This window comes from Carassius carassius, chromosome 3, assembly GCF_963082965.1.
Source record: "Carassius carassius chromosome 3, fCarCar2.1, whole genome shotgun sequence".
Taxonomy (NCBI): domain Eukaryota; kingdom Metazoa; phylum Chordata; class Actinopteri; order Cypriniformes; family Cyprinidae; genus Carassius; species Carassius carassius.
This window is the reverse complement of record NC_081757.1, coordinates 20,200,036-20,218,514: the sequence shown is the minus strand read 5'-3', so window position 1 is coordinate 20,218,514 and position 18,479 is coordinate 20,200,036. Positions and strand designations below refer to the sequence as shown.

General features: G+C 42.1%; 1 protein-coding gene across 1 annotated transcript; it reads right to left on the bottom strand.

Moving 5' to 3' along the window:
- Window positions 1-1,117: 1,117 nt before the first annotated feature.
- Window positions 1,118-17,767, bottom strand: LOC132122773 (leucine-rich repeat-containing protein 14-like). The gene is made up of 4 exons (XM_059533168.1): window positions 17,748-17,767; window positions 17,384-17,661; window positions 2,802-3,662; window positions 1,118-1,957 (listed from the first exon to the last, which is right to left on the bottom strand). The coding sequence occupies exons 2-4, from the start codon at window positions 17,659-17,661 to the stop codon at window positions 1,378-1,380; spliced, it is 1,719 nt and encodes a 572-aa protein (XP_059389151.1). The 5' UTR covers window positions 17,748-17,767; the 3' UTR covers window positions 1,118-1,377.
- Between the last annotated feature and the right edge of the window lie 712 nt (window positions 17,768-18,479).

Below are 18,479 nucleotides of genomic sequence, written 5' to 3'. Positions count from 1 at the left end.
CGCCGACATGTTTTAGGAGGACAAGCGTGGACAAGTCTTAAATTTGAGACTTTAGTCTTTGCAACTTTACAGATCTCCTTTATGCACCAAGAGCTTGTAACACTCCAAAGAGAAAGGAAAAAATTTAATCCCATCATATAACCCCTTTAAGAGTTGTCTTGGCTCGTTTTGTTGGTGCTTGCCATAAACACTGCTGTAATGCATTAAAACTTCATAATCATCGGGAAGAAGGAAGTGGGAACCAGCGGACAATCAAATAAGACTTTAATAATCAAAAGAAACACAAAACAGCTGCCGCGCTGTTTTGTGTTTCTTTTGATAACAAACAAACAAAAAAAAAAACAAAATACAAACTAAAATCCAGGCCTGGTCCTCTCTCGTCCATCACTGTTGTCGCTCCTGTTTTAAATCCTTCCATCTCCTCCGTGGGACTCGAGACCGGTGGGTCGAGCAGGTGTCGCTCATTTCCAATCACTCCACCAGCCTCGCCCCGTTCCCACGGCTCTCGGCCCCGCCCCACTCGTCACATACCCCCATCGCAGGCCGGGGGGTACTCCAGAGACTGCGCTCTACCCCCCCGCCCTCCCTCTGGGGTGACCGCTAACGGTGACCTGCGGGAACCTGGGGGTAGGACAGACGAGGCGAGAGAAAAGGAGATGGAAGGATGAGGAGCGACAGAGACGAGAGAGGGGAGAGAGGAGCAAAAAGAAAAAAAAATTCCGGTTCCCAGACACGCTGCCACTCGGCCCTCTGCGGATGGCACGACACTCCTCCGCCGCCCAATGGACGGCGACAGCACCTCCGGTTTTGGGCAGCCGGCAGGAGTCCCCCGTTCCCTGCTCCTCCCCATCATGGCGGATGGTAGCAGGCTCCGGCTCTCTGGCAAACGGCGCCGACTCACAAACTAAAATCCAGGCCTGGTCCTCTCTCGTCCGTCACTGTCGTCGCTCCAGTTTTACATCCTTCCATCTCCTCCGTGCGACTCGAGACCGGTGGGTCGAGCAGGTGTCGCTCATTTCCAATCACTCCACCAGCCTCGCCCCGTTCCCACGGCTCTTGGCCCCGCCCCACTCGTCACAACTGCCTTATTACATTACAATTTAAGGCACTAAAACCCATACATTACGCATGACACAGCAAACAAATACAAATTCAAAATTATTTCATGTGAGAAGCTGCATACAATATAATGCTAAGGTTTCCACTAGCAAAACTTTTTATAAGACTCTGTGTATAAGCAGTATAAGAATAAAGTTTGCTATCACTGAAAAAGCTTGGCAACCACAGGAAATTCCCCATGAGTGGTTAAAACATAATCTGAAAGTACTAGTTTAAGCATAGTTTTGACTGTCACATATTAAAAGAGTGAGCTCAACCCTAATCATCCACGGTCAAGTCTGGGCTGTAGTTTAGCAGGTCAGAGGTCACAAGAAGGTCCTGAGATCGTCCTCTCAAGTTCAGAATCTCATCTAGCAACCTCAGGGTCAAGTCCCTGCCCTCAGACTCCTCTAGCAGAGGCCAATCCAGCAGCTGTGCACTGGAGGGGAGAGCCGGCAGCCCAGGCTCATATTCTTCCAGTGGGTTGGGATAGAGCAGCAGATGAAGAGAAGGGATTCCTGCCACTGTACGGGCCAGGGAAAGCAGTCCCGTTCTAGAGAGTGGGTTTAAGGCCAGTCTTAAGCTACGTAAAGCCCGACAGCAGGACAGGTAGGGAAGAAGAGCACCCAGGAGAGTGTCTGAGAGGCCACAACCACAAAGTGAAAGCTGGCGCAACGAGCTTTCGGCTTGAGCTAAGAGATGGCGCAGAGAGGGCAGGGATGATTCATCAAGCCAGTTCTCACTCAGGTCAAGTTCTCTCAGGAATGGAGCGTGCTGGCTGCAGGAGAGATAGGCCATGTCCGTGGAGGTCAGGCACAGGTATGGCAGCTCCAGCACCTCCAGAGGCTGGGAAAGAGAGCTGCAAACAGGAGAGAGAACATTTAAACGTAAAAGGTCCACAGAAATGTTGCTTTTATATGGTTTTGAAAAACGTTTTAATAAATTTCAAATATCAAACATATACCAAAAATAGGGGTGCGCATATATATCGGCCGATGATTAATGCACATCTAGTCAGTAAAGCCGGTTATCTAATCAGTGGTAAATACCATCAGGTGCGTGTTTTCACATAGAGCAGCTGTTACTACACAGAGCCGTTGTTAACTGACTAGCTGCGCAAATCCAAGCTGATAATGAAAGATAATGAACAATCTTTTCTTTGTACTTTTGTCAATTAAATAAAAGTTGATTTTCAATACATTTAATTAATTAAAAAAAGTATTTGCCTTTTGGCTTGCTTAGTTGGGACACTTAATATTCAGTTATGTCACTGAATTGAACTTCATGATAAATAATTGATCAACTTTACGCAGTTATTAAACTGAACAGATTAAACCCTGAACTGGACTGGAGCTGAATAATGACACCACTGTCTTTTTAGAGCTGCTTTGCAGCAAAATTTGGATTTGTCATATATCTGATGAAGTTTGCATCTCTGATTCTGTTTCTTCCCTATTTAATACTCAATTTATGTTGTATAAAGCCCTAAATAAAAAGCTGACTTAAATTTAAAACATTAAAATCCTTACAGAAGAGGTTTATTCATGATTGCATGTATTAATTGCATTAAAAAAAAATAAAAATTAATAGATCTTGACCAAAAAAAAGTTCTTACTGAAATAATGTAGTGTATCTGTTGTAGGAGTGTACAAGTGGACTTGATAAACACAACTATTTAATCTGCATGTACAGTATGAATGTACCTGAGCAGCAAGTGCAGGTGTCCTGGCAGTCGGAGTGCAGTCAGGCATAACCTATTTAGTCTCTTCAGCGAACCCAGTCCCTTAGACATGTCCTGAAGTGCCCCCTGCTGGTCAGGCTGTGTGCGCTCTAAGTCCAAGTTACAGTAATGCAGTCTCAGAGAGTGCAGCTGAGGAAAGGGAGCTAAAAGTGGAAGCAGCATAGCCAGGCCTGACGCCCCAAGGCTGGAGTAGCGGATGTCCACACCGAGAAGATCCTGCTGAGGCAAGAGACCCAACAAGGAAGCTATGGAGGGCGCTGAGAGTTCCTCCACGCAGAGGTAGCGGCAGTGGAGCCGCAGTGGGCCCGGTTGACTAAGGGAATCACGGACACGCTCCCAGGAACGGGAATTGACAAAAAGGTCAGCCCTGACATGGACCACAACTACCTCCTCCCAGTCGTGGTAGCATAAACTACTGTTATTACTGCTGCTGTTTGATTTCGCCTCGGATAAAGTCTTTCTTCTCTGGATCTCCATACCCCTCCTGTCACCCTTTACTGACTCATTTCCTGGAAACATCCGTTCATTAGTTCTGGACTTCCTCTTCTCTACTTCTTCCACTCTGTGTCCTCCCTGACTCCCTTCACCACTATTCCCGCACCCTACATTGCCCCGGTCTCGCTTGATGGTGCCCTGGTCACTTTCTGCTTCCAGTCCTCTTTTTCTCTCTCTTTCTCCATCTCTCCTGTGAGCCCTGGAGGCAGCAGATCGAGCTTGTAGCACCATTGAGCATAGTGCAACGCTGAGGGACCATCCACCCATCGAGTCAACTCTCCTGTCCTCACACTGAAGTCCACTGAGATCCAGCATCTGCAGGCAACACCTGGTAAGAGAGGAACAAAAGAGAGCTTGTAAATAATGCTTAAATAGATATGAAAAACTCAATATAAACCTACAACAAAAAGACAGAGTATACTGTATACAGTCATGGCCAAAAGTTTTGAGAATTACATAAATATTGGAAATTGGAAAAGTTGCTGCTTAAGTTTTTAGAATAGCAATTTGCATATACTCCAGAATGTTATGAACAGTGATCAGATGAATTGCATAGTCCTTCTTTGCCATGAAAATTAACTTAATCCCAAAAAACCTTTCCACTGCATTTCATTGCTGTCATTAAAGGACCTGGTGAGATCATTTCAGTAATCGTCTTGTTAACTCAGGTGAGAATGTTGATGAGCACAAGGCTGGAGATCATTATGTCAGGCTGACTTGACATGTTAAAAGGAGGGTGATGCTTGAAATCATTGTTCTTCCATTGTTAACCATGGTGACCTGCAAAGAAACGCGTGCAGCCATCATTGCATTGCATAAAAATGGCTTCACAGGCAAGGATATTGTGGCTACTAAGATTGCACCTAAATCAACAATTTATAGGATCATCGAGAACTTCAAGGAAAGAGGTTCAATTCTTGTAAAGAAGGCTTCAGGGCGTCCAAGAAAGTCCAGCAAGCGCCAGGATCGTCTCCTAAAGAGGATTCAGCTGCGGGATCGGAGTGCCACCAGTGCAGAGCTTGCTCAGGAATGGCAGCAGGCAGGTGTGAGCGCATCTGCACGCACAGTGAGGCGAAGACTTTTGGAAGATGGCCTGGTGTCAAGAAGGGCAGCAAAGAAGCCACTTCTCTCCAAAAAAAACATCAGGGACAGATTGATCTTCTGCAGAAAGTATAGTGTATGGACTGCTGAGGACTGGGGCAAAGTCATATTCTCCGATGAAGCCCCTTTCCAATTGTTTGGGGCATCTGGAAAAAGGCTTGTCCGGAGAAGAAAAGGTGAGAGCTACCATCAGTCCTGTGTCATGCCAACACTAAAGCATCCTGACACCATTCATGTGTGGGGTTGCTTCTCATCCAAGGGAGTGGGCTAACTCACAATTCTGCCCAAAAACACAGCCATGAATAAAGAATGGTACCAAAACCCCCTCCAACAACAACTTCTTCCAACAATCCAACAACAGTTTGGTGAAGAACAATGCATTTTCCAGCACGATGGAGCACCGTGCCATAAGGTAAAAGTGATAACTAAGTGGCTCGGGGACCAGAATGTTGAAATTTTGGGTCCATGGCCTGGAAACTCCGCAGATCTTAATCCCATTGAGAACTTGTGGTCAATCCTCAAGAGGCGGGTGGACAAACAAAAACCCACTAATTCTGACAAACTCCAAGAAGTGATTATGAAAGAATGGGTTGCTATCAGTCAGGATTTGGCCCAGAAGTTGATTGAGAGCATGCCCAGTCGAATTGCAGAGGTCCTGAAGAAGAAGGGCCAACACTGCAAATACTGACTCTTTGCATAAATGTCATGTAATTGTCGATAAAAGCCTTTGAAACTATAATTATATTTCAGTACATCACAGAAACAACTGAAACAAAGATCTAAAAGCAGTTTAGTAGTAAACTTTTTGAAAACTAATATTTATGTAATTCTCAAAACTTTTGGCCACGACTGTACACACAATTTTTAACTTTTATTCTTGATAACATTCAGTGAAATAAACGCTGCCTTCAAGTGCTTAGAAGTTTCTGTTACCTCTCTACAGAAATCTTGGTCCATTCTAGGGATATGCCCGTATAAAATTTCATGTTGCGATTAATTGCTTTTATCATGGTATACATAATTAAAATTTAGTTACAAAAATGGTGTTGTCATAAGACAGTATAAGTTTAATAACTTTTTACTACTAACAAAACAAATTTTACACAGATTAAGGCGCAATAAGATATCATCAGTTAACTTCAACACATCAACATTCACAATGAGCAATTTGCTTTATTTTCAAATTAAATAAAAACAAGAATGAGTCAATCTTTTGTTCGTTATCTGGCTCGGCTCGGTGTTCATCTTCAGTTCTCTCTTCACAGCAGTTCAGTCAGGTTACTGTTTGAGTACATGAATTACTCCGGGATATTGGTTTGTTTGAACTCAGAGGGAGTGTTAGCCATATTAGTGAAGAGTTCTTTTCAAATGACATTGCTAGAATATTTGCTATTTCATGTCCACGAGAAATCAAGTAAAAGTTCAGGTACGCATATTTTTATATCAATTGCAGAATATGTTCCATGTCCCGGATAGTGATGCACCGAAATGAAAATTCTGCGCCGAAACCGAAACCGAAAATTTAGGATGCACTTTCGGCCGAAAACCGAAACTGAAGCCGAAAATGGCTTCTTTTAAAAACGTATATATATATATTGCTTGGATTTAATGGATCTGAATTGAAAAATCACAATATAATAATCAAACTTTTATTAACAGTTAGCCTACATAACAAAACATAAAATATTTTTTACAATAAATATAAATAATTATTCTTCAAGTTTTATGTTCCATCAAATAAAATAGTTTTTTAAAAATTGTGCAAAAAAATCCACAATTTGAGATTTTTGCAGAACAAATGTTACATATTGCAACTTTGGTGTCCTCTCGTATAGGGCTGTCACTTTTGTGAAAAAAAAATCCTGTTCGATTTTTGAGACATAGGCAAAGTGTTCAATGAATCGTTAGTAAATTGCCTATATTTGGCGTTGATCCGTTTTTCAACGCCAAATATAGGCAAATCCACAGACAACTAAACAGGCATTAGGGCTAACGTAAAGAGGGCGCTTGAGACGCGCACAAGTCAGCAATGTGGACTGCCATAACATCAATGAAAAACATTACTGAAGGCTACATTGATATTATGCACTAATAGGCTGTGTGTGTGTGTGTGTGTGTGTGTGTGTGTGTGTGTGTCAGAACCTGCAGTTGCTGTGTGACGCGCGTTCGCTGCGAGCGTATAGTGACGATCTGGACGCGCTCCGAGAGAAGGCCGTTAAAATCGATTCCCTGTTTTCGTTTTCGAAACTTGTGTTGGTTGGTCCGATCGATTGTGCAGCTTTTGTGACAAGCTTTTTTTGATTGTGACAGCCCTTTGACATGCTTAATCTTTGATAGGCATACGCGTGATAACAGCTCGACCGTGAGTGAAACCTAAGCGCTTGCTCACGGATGGGAGGGGCGGGTGACATTCATTTTCGGTTTACGTTTTCGGCTGTTTTTTTTTTTATTTAGGCCCGAAACCGATAATGCCATTTCGGCCGAAAATTTTCGGCGGCCGAAATTTCGGCCGTCATTAAGAAGACAAAAATCCTTGTTATTAATAAAATCTTCAATGTTTTCCCATTTTGCATTAGTAGATTTTCCACCCCATAGCGGGCTGTGACCATTAAGATCTCCCATAATTATGAAGGGAGTTGGTAGTTGGTCAGAAAGCTTATTTAAATCTTGAAGCGTCACTGGTACATCAGGAGGTATATAAATAGAACACAAAGTGATGGCCTTATGAAGGGTTAATCGTACTGCTACTGCTTGAAGGTTAGTGTCTATTGGGATTTGACTATGAATAATATCATGTCGAACTAATATAGTTGAGCCACCAGAAGGTCGGTGTATGTTTGGACCATATGCATTAAAATTTACAAACTTTCTCAGAGACAAAGGACTGTTTGGTGACAAATGAGTTTCTTGGAGGCAAAAAGCAAAAGGGTTGAGAATCATAACTAGTCGTTGAAGTTCTGCAAAATTTGCCTTTGCTCCACAACAGTTCCACTGAATAATACTGGTATTAATTATGTTGGTAAAACCAGTACTTGGCCTTTACTCCTACTTTTAGGAGAGGACCTCCGACTGCGGGAAATTGTGGGTTCAGCCATGTTTACGTCCTTAAGGGAGTCAGCTTTCTGTGATCTATTCTCCTGACTAAACTTTTTTTGTTGAGCTCTTGTGCTGTGCTGTGACTTCTTTCCTTTTGAGGTCACAGGGATCTACACTATTACACTTTGGTCTTCAATTGTTTCAATGTGTGTTTGACTAGAAGTTTGGGTGCTTTGTGTTTTCTTTTTGATTGAAGATGAGGTTTTACTTTTTTCGTTTGGCACTCAGCCTCTTGCTTGGTCGGTAAAACCACTGCAGCAAAGGATTTCTCAAACTGAAAAATAGGAAGCTTTTCAGCCTCTTTCCGACCATCTGCATAGTTCACCCTTTTAAGACATTTCACTTTATTTATTTATTTCACTTTAGAATTTATTTTTCTTTTATCCATGAGGGACAGTTTGATGATTATGGATGATCACCTGTGCAATTCCTGCATTTTGAAAATTTGGAACAGTTTCCCTCGTGTCTTTCTTCTCCACAGTTATGACAAATAGACTTGTTATTGCAGCCAGCAGAACTATGACCAAATCTCTTACAGTTGAAGTATCTTAGAGGATTTGGGATAAAAATATCAACGGGGACTCCCAGATATCCTAAACGGACCCATTCTGGTGGTTGGGATTTGTTGAAAGTCAAGATATATGTCCCAGTCTTAATTATCTGATCTCCTTTTCTGATTAAAATTCTCTTTACATTTGTAAAACCTTCTTTTGTTAATTCTGTGGTTATTTCAGATTCATCTATATCCTGAAGTTGTCTTGTTCTAATTATTCCTCTACTGCTGTTGAAATATGGATGGAAGGTTGCTTTTATTGGAACACCAGCCAGAGTATTTGCTCTCAACAAATTATCAGCATGGGCTTTTTTTGAGCATTCGACCAAAATCTGACCTGACCTCAACTTTTTTACATCCTTAACAGTTCCTGCAATTCTCGAGATTCCCTTTTGGATTGCAAATGGGGATAACTTTGTAAGTACTTTCTCCGTTGAAAGAGATTCTAAAAGGATAAACCTCTGCCAATGATCTCTTTTTATATTAAAATTCGCATCCAGTGCTTATTTCATCATCCAAATTTTGTTCCAATATTCGCATTTTTGAGGTTTGTTTGTTAGCCATATTCGTTTTTATCTTGTTTCATCATCTTTGCTTCCCACCCACCTCGGAGCCCAACCAGGGGATGCACAGAGCTGCGGAACTCCAGCAGATATGCATCAGGAATACAAGGATGATATAATCTTGCAAAAAGAACTAATGTTCAAATTGCTTGATTAACCCTTTGCCACCGCCTTAAGGGGAGAAAAAAAATATAGCTGATTTAATTGCCAATATCTACCCAGGGCACTTCATGACTAGCCGCCTGATTGGATCAGGCCCCTCCAACCGCTCGTCTATATGAAGTTGGAACCAAAGCATTGTGTTGGTCCAGTAAAAAGTGAAGTGAAGTGACATTCAGCCAAGTATGGTGACCCATACTCAGAATTTGTGCTCTGCATTTAACCCATCCGAAGTGCACACACACAGAGCAGTGAACACACACACACACACACTGTGAGCACACACCCGGAGCAGTGGGCAGCCATTTATGCTGCAGCGCCCGGGGAGCAGTTGGGGGTTCGATGCCTTGCTCAAGGGCACCTAAGTCGTGGTATTGAAGGTGGAGAGAGAACTGTACATGCACTCCCCCCACCCACAATTCCTGCCGGCCTGGGACTCGAACTCACAACCTTTCGATTGGGAGTCCGACTCTCTAACCATTAGGCCACGACTTCCCACAAAAAAAAAAACCACAGCTTATCACATTCCTCAAATGCCAGGACTTCTTCCTCCACAGACACAAGTCACGGCTAACAAGTTGCCCCATTTGTCGCCTTTTACAAACAGCAAGGGGGTGCTAGGGACCTATTCTACCCCGGGTCCACACGGGGATAAAAAACTTATACTTTCTAGGTTAAAAAAACTTTTAAAACTTAAAATAGCCTATAAGGTCTAAATATTTAAGTATTTGACGCTGTGATGAACACCACAGCGAGTACAAAAACCTGAATGGTTATTTAAATCATTTTAACACGTTTCAGAAACAGAAAGTAGAGCAGCTGCTGCTTTGTTCACGGGGTTTCTGGGGTAACGGCTGCATTTCTGCTGTTCAGTGCCATCTGCTTTCAGGAAGTGATTGTGCCTTTATATAGAGCGGCTATTACACAATTCCGCCATGTGCTTCTCATCAGTGCTTGCTGATGAGAGAAGCCCAAACTAGTGATTAACCTGTACTTTTATCAGGGTGTGCCTGTGTCTGACAAGCAGCATACAAAAGTGTTGTGCATTTTGACCAGTTGATGGGAAAAGTATTCTTAAAATGCATTTAAAATTCAGAATCATTTTAATAAATAATTATTCTCTGTATTTTAAAGTGCCCACGATAACAATATTGTGCATATTCATTACTTTGATACCATGATACCTTGCTTGAAAAGGCTTCCAGAAAACTGATAATCTTGATACTGCTTACTTCAAATTCCACAAAATATTTTCAATGAGATTTTAATCTGAAACTGAACTTGAGAACATTCTATGACTGATCTCTGAACCAAGCCCAAGTAGATTTGAATGTATTTTTTTGGGACTGCTGTCCTGTAAGACAGTCTTTGCACTGAAGGCAGTACAATCTTTGCCAAAATGTCCTGCTACTTCAAGCAATCTATGATGTCCTTCATAAAGTCAAGAATTCCACTTCCTGCTAAAGCAAAGCACCCCCAGAACATGAACGTAGTGTTCCTCTGCTCATAAGCTTTACCTTTTTGGAACCAGACATACCGCTGATCCATGGGTCCAAAAAGTTATAGTTTGGTCACATCACTCCATAAAACATTCTTCCAGACCTCCACAGGTAGGGCTGTGCAAAAAATCGAATGCGATTTTCATGCGCATCTCATCAATAAAGACGCTCTTGTAATTAGAAGTATATCTCCAGCAAGTGCGTTCAGATCAGGGTTGCCAGATTTTCACAAATCCTGCCCAGTTGCTTCTCAAAACTAGCCCAATCGCGTTTGCAGGAGGTTCCCCAAAGAATTGCTTCCCGGGGTTAAAATATACGTTTTTTGGCAGGGTTGCCTTGATAAAATTTGCATTTTAGGGGCTAAATATCACGTTATTGGTATTGGGGTTGCCAAATCTGCAGTTGTTTTTCATGTCCGCGGGTCGAAGAGAATCAGAATGAATCAGAATGAGCTTTATTGCCAGGTATGTTCACACATACGAGGAATTTGTTTTCGTGACAGAGCTCCGCAGTGCAACATAACAGCGACAGAACAAAAAAACACAATAAGGAATAAAAAATACAAAAAAATACAAATAGGTGGGTAAGGATTGACAATATACAAATTGACAATGTATGGCAGGTATATTAAAAAGAGCATTTATGTATGTACATGTATATTATGTGGAAAAATTGTAACTGTACGCTAAGTATGTGTGTTTGGATAAATAAGTGTATGTCTATATAAATATAAATATAAGTAGTATAGTGTGTTCCATGTATGTACATGTATATTATGTGCAAAAGATTTACGTGTACGCTAAGTATGTGTGTTGGATAAAAAGTGTAGTGTATATAAATATAAATAGTGTAGTGTGTCCCACAGTTATTATCAGCTGTTCATAAGATGGATTGCCTGAGGGAAGAAACTGTTCCTGTGTCTGGTCGTTCTGGTGCTCAGTGCTCTGTAGCGTCGACCAGATGGCAACAGTTCAAAGAGGGAGTGTGCTGGATGTGAGGGGTCCAGAGTGATTTTAACAGCCCTTTTTCTCACTCTGGATAAGTACAGTTCTTGAATAGATGGGAGGGTTGTACCGATAATTCGCTCAGCAGTCCGGACTACCCTCTGTAGTCTTCTGAGGTCCGATTTAGAAGCTGAGCTGAACCAGACAGTTACTGAAGTGCAGAGGATGGATTCGATGATGGTGGAGTAGAACTGTTTCAGCAGATCCTGTGGCAGGTTAAACTTCCTCAGCTGGCGAAGGAAGTACAACCTCTGCTGGGCCTTTTTCACAATGGAGTCAATGTGAATGTCCCACTTCAGGTCCTGAGAGATAGTGGTGCCCAGGAACCTGAATGACTCCACTGCAGTCACAGTGCTGTTCATGATGGTGAGTGGGGGGAGTGCAGGGGGGTTTCTCCTGAAGTCCACGATCATCTCCACTGTTTTGAGCGTGTTAAGCTCCAGGTTGTTGAGACTGCACCAGACAGCCAGCTCTTTAACCTCCTGTCTGTAAGCAGACTCGTCACCGTCCTGAATGAGGCCGATGAGTGTGGTGTCATCTGCAAACTTCAGGAGCTTGACAGAGGGGTCCTTAGATGTGCAATCGTTAGTGTACAGGGAGAAGAGCAGTGGGGAGAGAACACAGCCCTGGGGAGCTCCGGTGCTGATTGTACGGGTGCTGGATGTGTATTTTCCCAGCCTCACTAGCTGCTGCCTGTCTGTCAGGAAGCTGTTGATCCACTGACAGACGGAGGTGGGCACGGAGAGCTGAGTTAGTTTGGGCAGGAGGAGGTTTGGGATGATCGTGTTGAAGGCAGAGCTGAAGTCCACAAACAGGATCCTCACATAGGTCCCCGGTCTGTCTAGGTGTTGCAGAACATAATGCAGTCCGATGTTTACTGCATCGTCCACAGACCTGTTTGCTCTGTAGGCAAACTGAAGAGGATCCAGCAAGGGTCCAGTGATGTCCTTCAGGTGGGCCAGCACCAGTTTTTCAAATGACTTCATGACTACAGACGTTAGAGCCACAGGCCTGTAGTCATTTAGTCCTGTAATTTTGGATTTCTTTGGGATGGGGATGATGGTGGAGCGTTTGAAGCATGAAGGGACTTCGCACAGCTCCAGCGATCTGTTGAAGATCTTTGTGAAGATGGGGGCCAGCTGGTCAGCACAGGATTTCAGACAGGCTGGTGTAACACAATCTGGGCCTGGTGCTTTTTTCCTTTTCTGCTTCCTGAAGACCTGGCGCACCGCATCCTCGCTGATCTGTATTGCAGGTGTGGGGGAGAGGGGGGATGCAGGAGGTGTGAATGGTGAGAGCGCTTGATTGGAGAGGTGTTCAGGGTGGGTTGCAGGAGTTGTGAGTGGTGAGAGCGGTTGATTGGAGAGGTGATCAGGATGGGTTGCAGGAGCTGTTAATGGTGTGAACGGTTGTGTGGAGAGGCATTCAGGGTTGGTTGCAGGAGCTGTGAATGGTGTGAACGTTTGTTTGGAGAGGCATTCAGGGTTGGTTGCAGGAGTTGTTATTGGTGTGAACGGTTGTGTGGTGAGGTGTTCAGGGCAGGTGATGGGTGTTCTTTCAAACCTGCAGTAAAACTCGTTCAGATCGTCTGCCAGTCGTTGATTTTCCACAGTGCTGGGGGGTGGTGTCTTGTAATTGGTGATCTTCTTTAGGCTTTTCCACACTGATGCGGAGTCGTTCGAAGTGAACTGAGTCCTTATTTTTTCAGAATAATTCCTCTTTGCCACTTTGATCTCCTTTTCCAGTGTGTATTTAGCCTGTTTATACAAGACATTGTCCCCCTTCACGTAAGCATCTTCTTTGGCCTGACGGAGCTGTCTGAGTTTTGCAGTGAACCACGGTTTGTCATTGTTGTAATTTAGTTGAGTCTTGGTAGGAATACACATATCCTCACAGAAACTGATATATGATGTTACCGTCTCTGTGAGTTCGTCCAGATCAGTGGCAGCAGCTTCAAAAACACTCCAATCAGTGAGGTCAAAACAAGATTGTAAATCCTGCTCTGCTTCATTAGTCCATCTTTTTACAGTCCTTAATACAGGTTTAGCTGATTTTAGTTTCTGCCTGTAGGTCGGTATAAGATGAACCAGAAGGTGATCAGAATGTCCCAAAGCTGCTCGTGGAACAGAGTGAAATGCATCCTTTATTGTTGTGTAACAGTGATCCAATATATTACTGTCTCTTGTGGGACAAGTAACATGCTGTCTGTATTTTGGCAGTTCACGGGAGAGATTGGCTTTATTAAAGTCCCCAAGAATGATTAAAACAGAGTCTGGGTGTTGTTGTTCTGTCTCTGTGATCTGCTCAGCGAGTTTCTGTAAAGCTGAGCTCACGTGCGCTTGAGGAGGGATGTAAACACTCACCAGAATGAACGAATGAAACTCCCGCGGCGAATAGAACGGCTTGCAGTTAATGAAGAGCGTTTCGAGATTTGAGCAGCACGTCTTCTTTAACACAGTTACATCTGTACACCACCGTTCACTGATGTAAAAGCATGTCCCGCCGCCGCGCGATTTCCCCGTTGATTCTGCGTCGCGATCCGCTCTAAACAGCTGAAAGTCCGGCAGATGGAGCGCGCTGTCCGGTATGGTGTCATTCAGCCAAGTTTCCGTGAAACACAGAGCAGCAGAGTGGGAGAAATCTTTATTTGTCCGAGAGAGCAGAAGCAGTTCGTCCGTTTTGTTGGGTAGAGAGCGGAGATTTGCCAGATGGATGCTAGGCAACGGCGTTCGAAATCCGCGTTTTCTGAGTCTCACGAGCGCTCCCGCTCGCTTTCCCCGCCTGCGCGTCCTCTTGAAGCGTGTGATCAGCGCAGCCGCTCCGCCGACAAGAATGTCCAGCAAAACATCAGAATAGTCGAAAACCGGTGAAATATCGGGAGATGTGTGTTGCCGAATATCCAGCAATTCGTCCCTGGTGAAACTGATTGCAGGAATATAACTAAAGACAGGACAAACTAACAAAAACACAAAAACAACTGCAGAGCACGTCACGGAGGCAGCCATCCTGTATCGGCGCCACTTCTAGAAGACAATACCAATAACGTGATATTTAGCCCCTAAAATGCAAATTTTATCAAGGCAACCCTGCCAAAAAAAACTTATATTTTAATCCCGGAGAAGCAATTTTTTTGGGGAACCTCCTGGAAGCGCGATTAGTTCTGGACTAGTTTTGAGAAGCAACTGGGCAGGATTTGTTGTGAAAACCTGGCAACCCTGATCTGAACGCACTTGCTGGAGATGTACTTCTCAGGAGCGTCTTTACTGATGAGATGCGCATGGAAATCGCATTCGATTTTTTGCACTTATATATATATATATATATATAAATTAATAAATAAACAGTTTACTGCCAAAGACTTGTTAGATGGCTTGATGAAAGGAATAAAAAAACATTTGAATATGTAAAATGAAAACTAATTTTAACGCTTTATAAGTTGCAAAATGAAAATGTATTACAGAAATGATTAGATATGTATAACATGTTCAAGCAAAAACTGTGGCAAAATTATCATTTAAATGCTATTTTTCTTAAATGCATTAACACTCACAGTCAAGAAACTTACGATTGCATTTTTATTCAGTGTCCCGCAATGAATGTAGCAAAATTCAATGTGCACATTGAAAATGCATTCCGAGCTGATCACGTGTCCGCCCCCTCGCGCCATGTCAATCACTGCGTGAACAAAGCGGGGCTTGCAGAAGGTCAAGAGACTCAAATCTCAAGAAGAGGATTCAAGTGAGAGAACATGGACAAGACAGTTGGTCCGTGTACGTTTTGATCATTTCAGTTTATGGCTTTAATATTTCATTCGCACTGGTGGGCGGCGCTGAAACGCTGCTTTCATCTGATTGGTCGAATCGCTCCACCTTCAACTCGGTCTTTTCATTCTTTCAGGCAGAATAAGAGTCAGTATGAGTGTGACACTGTAATGTCTGAAACCACCGCTCACTGTTAATTAGCATAATATTTGAATCAGATGTAGCTGGGCACATAATTCGTGCTGCTGAGACCTGCAAATTATTTCTAGGTTGTAGTATTGTATGAATATTGTCCCACTGATAAATACAGTGCAAATAGTTCTGTCTCTTTGGAAAAAAGTGAAGTGGAAATAAAAATCAATAATAGACTGAACAGTTCCATGTCTGTAACATTTACCACTCTCATCTTTTAAGTCATAAGGCACTAGGTATGTGTGTGTGACATTAATAAATAATTGTAAAAATTAATATTGTTACATTTCTGAAATAAAAATAGTAAAATTAGCTCTAAGCTGCACAGTGCTCCTGTAGCCTACCCCAGAGCGCCCTCTCGCGGCTGTAGACGGTAATGTTTTCTCTTGGTTCTGAATAAATGCGACTTATATATGTTTTTTTCCTCGTCATGACGTATTTTTGGCCAGACGTACCCCCCCAAAAAATCCTATTTAATTTTATTTCATAAATTTAACTATATTTATTTCCACTTCACTGTTATCCAAGGAGACAGAACTATTTGCACTGTTTTTATCAGTGGGACAATATTTATACAATACTATAACCTAGAAATAATTTAACGGGGGTCTCTTGCAAGTCGCAGCAGCACGAATTATGTGGCCAGCATCTTCGGATTCAAATATTATGCTAATTAACAGTGAGCGGTGGTTTCAGACATTAAAGTGCTTCACTTGTACTGACTCTTATTCTGCCTGAAAGAATGAAAAGACCGAGCTGAAGGTGGAGCAATTCGACCAATCAGATGAAAGGAGCGCTTCAGCGCCACCCACAAGTGCGAATGAAATATTGAAGCCATAAACCAAAATGATCAAAACGTACACGGACCAACGGTCTTGTCCATGTTATCTCACTTGAATCCTCTTCTTGAGATTTGAGTCTCAGACCTTTTGCAAGCCCCGCCTTGTTCGTGCAGTGATTGACGTGTCGGGAGGGGGCGGACACGTGATCAGCTCGGAATGCATTTTCAATGTGCACATTGAATTTTGCTACATTCATTGCGGGACATTGAATGAAAATGCAATCGTAAGTGTCTTGACTGTGAGTGTTAATGCATTCAAGAAAAATAGCATTTAAATGATAATTTTGCCACAGTTTTTGCTTGAACATATTATACATATCTAATCATTTCTGTAATACATTTTCATTTTAATTTTGCAACTTATAAAGCGTTAAAATTAGTTTTCATTTTACATATTAAAACTGGTGTATGAAATGGCAAATGAACATTATGTAAATATGTAATTTAATTTTCATTTTGCACCAAACGTTGCACAAATGTATTGGAAAATGTAAATGTAAATACAGAAATGCATTGCCATTTTACATATTGCATTGTCATTTTGCATATTACATTCCAAATTGAATATCGCTACCCATATGCTTCCATATGTATTCCCCTTGATGACACTTTTTTTTCAACGCTAAGAATCTCAGCTGTCTTCTGAATCTTCTTGTAGCCATAGACTTTCTAATGTAATAAAACTTGTTCTCTATAGCTTTTGTGGACGTATTTGCTACTCAACTTTAGCACATGAATGGGCTAAATGTACATTTGTGTAACAGCCAAAGCTAACTCAGTTTTGTTATAGTTTCCGAAGAATAGTTATGACATAGCTGTATTACAAATAATAATAATAATAATAAATAAAAAGAAAAAAAAAACATAACTCAAAAACATTAGGCCTGAGTTATATATTGACATCGTCACTTTAAATTTAACTGATACAGATGCAATAAAAAAACATTTGTAAATTATTACAGTCTCTGGGGGATGAATATAGTTTAAATTGTAGTTATAATAAATTGTATTTATTTATTTTTATGATCTTATATTTTAATTACACTCACTCTTCACTCCCAGCTATATTTTCATGCATTATTTGTCATCCTTGTTTACTGTCAGTATGGGGCAAGGAGCAGGGCATCGATGTCTTATCCACACTGCTGCGCATCTTTGAAGGTCGAAGACGTCACATGCTGTGACGATGAAACTAATTTCTATGTATATCATACTGAGGTAGTCTTTTTATGGCACACTTTGTCATTAAAATAAAAAGCGTCGTGTAGACTCATCCGTACCTCTTGTCCGTCAGTCCCCTGACCACAGCCAGCAGCAGAGCCTGAACGCAGAGGCGGTTCGGAGGGCACTCGCCCGCTTTTCTGCTGCCTCCGACGGTCAGTGTTCTCTCGGGCCACCGCTGGACGAGCTCACCGACGGCCAGAGGACAGCAGCGGCTGAATGCGGCGTCCAGCAACGCTCGGTAGAGTTCCCGCGGCACACAACTCAACCAACACTGCGAAGAGCAGTGGTCGCTCACCAACTCCCGAGCGCACAGGGTCACCAAAGACAGTACCATCTGCGCACACAGGAGGACGCCATCAGAGATTATTACTACAAATCAGCATGTTAAATAATTCATCTGAGAGTAAATAATCGTCAAACCTTTTTCTCCAGAATGCCCCGAAAGCAGCTACAAATTGATCTCCTTCTTCGCACTACTGCATACTAACTGCATGTTACATTCAGTTAGACTCGTTTAACAGCCATCTGAATGTCACGAGCGTCTTAAATGTCTACAACCCTAAATATAGGATTTAATATACACAACATTCAGCGGGTTGTAGATAATTCATGCCTGTTTTATGGCGTGAGAACAAGACACTGAACATGAGCAACGGATATGTAAAATATATTTCTGTGCAATCTAGATGAATCTTTACAATTTTAAAAATCTTAAAATTTCGGGAGTGTTTTTTTTTTCATGCCTTTCCGACTACCTGGACAGCTGAACATAGTCGCCATTTGATGACGCAAAAAGACTCATTTATTTGGCGACGATGCCAAATAATAACAGTGACTATATGTACGAAACAATTAACACAAGATTAACGATGAAGATGATAATAGATGATTTGCAACTTCTGACAAAAAAAAAGAAAAGGTTTTGCGTTTTCATAATATATATTTTATTATCGCAAACAGCTTTAAGGTCAACAAATGGATGGTTAGTGGTTCATTTTATGTTATAAGGTGAGCACAGGTTTTTCTGCAGAGTGATTGTTACACTATACCTTTGTCATATTTTGTTTTCAGTTTTCAAAGTTTGTATGAACTATATATATATATATATATATATATATAAAATGAAACCTTTTGTTTTTGTGCACAGGATGA